General features: G+C 39.3%; 1 protein-coding gene across 1 annotated transcript in view; it reads left to right on the forward strand.

Annotated features, from left to right (window-relative positions):
- The window catches only part of LOC148949166 (uncharacterized), a 173,160-nt gene extending 167,862 nt beyond the window's left edge, over positions 1-5,298 (forward strand). The window contains exon 3 of the mRNA XM_089092641.1: positions 4,777-5,298. Within this exon, the coding sequence (XP_088948767.1) occupies positions 4,777-5,298 (522 nt within the window). The remainder of the gene's footprint in view (positions 1-4,776) is intronic.
- Positions 5,299-6,000: the final 702 nt, after the last annotated feature.

Raw genomic sequence — 6,000 nt, forward strand, 5'->3', positions numbered from 1 at the left:
AGCTCTGAAAAGTCCAAAAAGCAAAATATACCTCCCAAATCATAGGTTTCAGACATCACACACCTACGAAAGACTAAGAAATCTGGTTATGAAGAGTCAGAAATAGCAAATTAACCATCCCAAATCATAGTTTTCAGTCAACACACACCTACGAATTGCTAAAAAATCCTGCTCATAAAAGTCAAAAAATAGCAACCCACAACTCCCAAATCATAGGTTTCAGACATCACACACCTAATAAAGAATAATAAATCAGTTTATGAAAATTCGGAAATAGCAAACTACATATTTCATATAATTTTTGTCAGACCGCACACACAAATGAATTGAGAGTAGTCATAGGTGAAAACTCTCAAAATTTAATTCTAGTAAACCCAAAATACATTTTTCTTACAACAAAAAACTATGAAATGCCTAGAGATACAGCGCAGACCGTTCAAAGGTAGCAATCTACACATCCCAAATCGTATGTTTCAGAGAACACACACCTATGAAAGACTAAGAAATCCAACTCAGAAAAGTCAAAAATAGCAAACTACATATCCCAAATCATCGGTTTCAGACACCACACACCAACGAAAAACTAAGAAACCTAGCTCAGAAAAGTCAAAAATAGCAAACTATTCATCCCAAACTATTGGTTTCAGTCAACATTCACCTACGAAATACTAGAAAACATTAGCTCAGAAAAGTCTGAAATAGCAAACTATACATCCCAAATCATAATTTTATGACAACGAATACCTATGAAAGGCTAAGAAATCCAGCTCAGAAAAGTCGAAAATAGCAAACTACACATACCAAATCACAGGTTTCAGACATCACACACCTATGAAAGACTAAGAAATCCAACTCAGAAAAGACCAAAAAGCAAACTATATATCCCTAATCATAAGTTTCACTCAACACACACCAACGAAAGGCTATGAAACCTAGCTCATAAAAGCCTGAAATAGCAAACTACTCATCCCAAAGTATTGGTTTCAGTCAACACACACCTATGAATGGCTAAGAAATCCTGCTCAGAAAAGCCTGAAGTAGCAAACTACACATCCCAAATTATAGGTTTCAGACAACTCACATCAACGAAAGACGGGTGCTCGGGGAGAGCCTTTGAGGGTCTGTGGGTCCGTTGTGGGCGGGTGGTCCTTTGGGAGCTGGGGGGGACCTTGGGGGACCGGGGGTTGGGCTTTGGGGGCCGGGGATGGCATTTGGGGGTCGGGGTGGGCTTTTGGGTGCCTGGGGGACATTTGGGGACCGGTGGATGGCCTTTGGGGCGCCGGTGGCCCTTTGGGAGCCCGGGGGACCTTTGAGGACCATGGGAGGGTATGTGGGGCTGTTGGGGACCGGTGGAGGACCTTTGGGACCCGGGTGGTCCTTTGGGTGCTCGATGGGCCTTGGGGGGGCCCGGCGTTGGGCTTTGGGGGCCGGGGTGGGCCTTTGGGGGCGCCGGTGGCCCTTTGCGAGCGTGGTGGGTCTTTGCGGGCCTGGGGGGACAGTTGGGGGCCTGGGAGACATTTGGGGACCGGTGGAGGGCCTTTGGGAGCTTGGGGGGGGGCTTTTGAGGACCGGGGGCGTCCTGCGGGGGGGGGGTAGGAGGATTGGAACCCTTTGGGGTTGGGTTAGAGGACCTCACAACACTGTTCAAATGAAACTTGTGTATTATAACGACCACAGAGTTTCACCTTTAAATTCTCTTCTAAAATCTCTTCAAAAATCTTCTTTTAAAATGTCTCTATGTGTTTCGCTGAAATAGTTCCATAACCTGTCTAAAATGGTTTCGCCCAAATAATCCCTAAACGCAAATTCAGCGTGTTCCTTTGTTATTGGCATCTCTGTGCTAATGCATTTCAAATTAATATGAAACCTTCTCGCGCGCTAAAACAATTCATCGCTAAGATGTTTCTTGCCTAATTGTTTCCATGGCCTTTGGTTATTAATATCCTTTGGAGTTCGACCAGTAGAACTGTTCCCGAGGCAAAGACATTAATGATTTTGGATCTATTCCTGGAGCAGTACCTGTCAGACATTATTAAATTTTGCCTGGAAACAATTTGATTAATGACTGACAGCAAAGTGAGAAAAATACTGTTTTTTCATTCTCACTGACAAAAACCATGAAATAGACATGAAGTGCTGTTGACATCCATGAAAGTGAGAAAGTTTCTGTTTTTCCATTCTCACTGACAAAAACCATAAAAACATCAAAATTCCTGTTTTTTCAAGTGAGAAAAAACCTGTTTTTCATTCTCACTGAGAAAATCCATAAAACATCCATGAAAAACATCAAATAAATCGACCCACACACATAACCATCCATGAAAACATACAAAAATGTGACAAAATTCCTGTTTTTCAAATTCTCACTGACAAAAACCATAAACCACGTGGTTCTCGTGCCAATATATGGTGTTAAAAAAAGTTGTAGGTGGCAGCAGGGGTGACTCGTGGGGGCTTTAGGGTCACCTCTACTAACTTTATGTGCCCTTGGTCCAAGAGCTTTCAGATATAAATTTCAATGTAATCTAAAATAATTTTTGACGTTTTTAAGTCTCATTATTTGGGGTCCCGTTTCCCCGACCTATTCTTTCGGCATGAGGGCTTCTTAAGCCCAGGAGCTTACGGGTGTAATTTTAACTTGTTTGATGACAAATATTTTTAGCCATTTTTGGGGAAGCTTTTTTTTTAGCTCTTTATTCACCCAATTCTGGGGAACCCATGCCACCATCCCCTTTTTGTCTTACATTAAGTTTCCGTTACCCAATGGAATTACTACTGTACGTTTCAAACTGATAGGGAACAACAAGTTCTTTAGTCCATTTCTGGGTGCCCTAGATCCCTCGCTCTCCCAGAAAAATTCTTAGTCTCCTTAGCCCTGGAAGCAATTATTAAAAGTTTTAAGCTAATTGGAAAAAATGTTTTGGTGGATCATTTTCATGCTCCTTATTAGGCGCGTCTGTAACCTCAACTAAAAGCAAATTTTGGTTCATTATAGCGGGAATCAATTCATATTTCTTAATTCTCCTTACGCACCAGGTTTTCAAGATAGCCCAAGGCCAATGACCCAAGGACTTTAAGATATAAGTTTCAACCTGTTTGAAAAAATCCCCTTTTGTGGCCCATGCTCCCGAACTAAAATCGTCTCCCTTTGACCCCGGTACTTACCAACTGTAAGGTTCAAACTGATCAGAGACGACATATTTTTTACCCAATTCCTAGTCACCATTCATCCTCCCCCATCCAAGCCAAATTGTGAGGCCTTTTTTGTCCAGGCTACGGCCAATAAGGAAAATGACAATTTTAATCCGCAATTTTGAGAAGGTGTGCCCCCAAGTTAAGTTCTTTTTTATAGCCTACATTAAGGTCCATTTGGTCCAAGAATTTAAGGCCTCAAGTCTCAAGCTATTCAGAAAGAAACAATTTTGTTGGCCCTTTTTATGCTCCTTTTTTGGCCCCCAAAATAAAATTGGTTTGTACTATAAGGTCCCTTTGGTGGAGGCACTAACGGTTTTAAGGTTCGAGTCACTCAGAAACAAAGTTACTGACCGTTTTTTGGCTTCATTTTCAGGCAAAGCAAAATTTTCTTTGAAGTTTTTATTTCCATTATGGTCACCTTGGCCCAAAGGCTAGAGTATATAAATTTGAGATTATTAGAAAAACAGTTTATTGGACCTTTTTTCAATACAAATTCGAAGGGTTTGTGCTTCCCCTGACATTCTTTTTTAACATAGGGTTTTCTTGGGCCAGAGGCTTATGGTTAAAAGTTTCTAACTAATCGGAGGACCAAAGACCAAGTTCTTCTTGGTCCAAGGAACCATCCCAAAAATTTTCGAGTCTATTGAAGATCCAGAATCAATTATAGTCCCTTTTTCACTCTAAGAACTACCTGTAAACAATTGGCAATTAGCAAAATTTACTGGCCTTGCCCTAGGAGCTGTGGTGGTCTTGTTACTCTATGAGGCATATGTGTTAGACCTTTCGTTGATTACGAACAAAATGGCTAACTCAGAGTTCATATCCGGCAAACGTTGGGGTGGGGCTGGATAACAAAAAGGGAATGTGAGGGGGCTGGCTACACACCTTAACTTTGACCCTTAAAAACGCACTGGAACTTTCAATTTCTAATGAACTGAGCCCTTCCCACACTTCTGCGACTCCAATTTTCATATAAAGTGGTTGAAAAAAAAACCTATATTGAAGGCTCATATCTCTCTACTAAACTTAACGCTAGTGCGTTGCCTCTTTTTACGTAAGGGAATAACAATAGACCTGTCGAAACTGCTATTAAATGAACTCAATAGCAACTGGTTGGGCTTCGGTTGACTGGGAAATAACAACAAATTCAACAATTCAACGATGAGCGTGCTTTCTGAGCTGAGCGTCCCATTTTGAAACCAAATCAGGCATCACTAGCAAAACAAAGGCGATTTAATTGATATGTTCGATGACAAGTAATTCAAAAATCTTACAGAGAACAGGTGTTCACACTACAAGCTACACTCAAAGGGAGCTTTGGTTTTGTAATATTTTTTCAATGCAGGAGTAACAATGCCTACACAAAGCAAATCAGACTCTAATTTGCTCATAAATATTACTTGATGAGAAATAAAACGTAATAGGTAAAACAAACATCATTTGTTAATAGCGATTGTAGTGCTAACTACAAATTCTTAAAATGATCTTTGCTGCATATAACCCCCCCCCCCTGCCCCTGGGGGGGGGGGTTACTCCCTAGCAGCTCTTCACTCTGAGAATTATACTTGGACTAGTGGTGAGGTGATATTTAGAAGAATGAAAAAGTTCAGATTTTCGAAATTGGCGTGGGAGTTAGTATGCAGTTGTTTGGAAGTGAAAACTGACAAGCGGCCAGAAATAAGAGAAATCATCCACAGACATCCATGGTTCCATGATTACGTATCTTATTTTCCAGAAGAATATAGAATCGAAAACAAAGAAGAAAAGGCAATGGAGTTGAACCCAATGAACATCAAACAACAGAAAAGAAACCCAGTTTGTGACTGTTCACATCTAAAAATGTTATGGAAGAATCAAGAACTTTTGGTGAGTACAAATTTGACAAAACTGCTCACAATTGCAGGAGCTAAGCGTTGGAGGCAAAAATATACCAATAACACCAGCATTTGGCAGGTAATAAGGCAATGTGGTTCAACTCTTGACAAATTGAGAGTGTACCAAAACAGTTATTGTATTAGAAAAATGAATGGAGGAATCGCATCAAGTCTGCGAAAACAAGTGGATTGCACAAATAACTTATGTGCATTCTGGACGACCCTTTAAATCATGTTATGTCAGGAATTGAATCCAAGCGTTCTAAATTTTATATTCTACCACTATGTTTTGTTTGGTATATTTTATTCTTTTGAAATTAAGTTATATACTAAATAAAATTTACATATATTTGTTAATATTAGACATACCTTTGTTATTTTATGTAGGTTACGCAAACTCAGGGGCATGGTTTTGTTAAGATTATCAAATTTTAGGGGAAAAAAATGGGATAATCTTTTCTCAAACTTACGAGATTGTTTACAAAAAAATAAATATGTGTTTGTTTTTACACTAAAATTTGGTACTTACTTTTGCAGTCAAAATAAGGTAAAAAAAAAAAAAAAGGAAAACTCCCAACACACATTTAGGAGCGCAGATTATCATACATTTCCATTTTTCCTCCATCTTATCACACTTGTATTTTGGTTTGTTTTATGAGACTTTCTGGGATTGGTTCAAATATTAAGCCCAGAAGAGCTCTGAAAGTTTCACTTGACTAGCGTACCTTACTCTCTTTGCCATATTAAAAAAAGAGCTGAGAAACCTGATAGATAGATAGATAAACTTTTATTTCCACCAAAATTTTCTTCGCACTGGCAAATTTCTTTGGTATAGTCACATTAAAAAGCAAATACATAAAAAACACTAATCAATCCTTCTGATTTTCGTTATACATTTTTACAAAAGTAGGTATAAAACTTTTCGCTAACC

The sequence above is a fragment of the Artemia sp. Qi Xiang Cuo genome, chromosome 8 (assembly GCF_049724085.1).
Source record: "Artemia sp. Qi Xiang Cuo chromosome 8, ASM4972408v1, whole genome shotgun sequence".
Lineage (NCBI taxonomy): Eukaryota > Metazoa > Arthropoda > Branchiopoda > Anostraca > Artemiidae > Artemia > Artemia sp. Qi Xiang Cuo.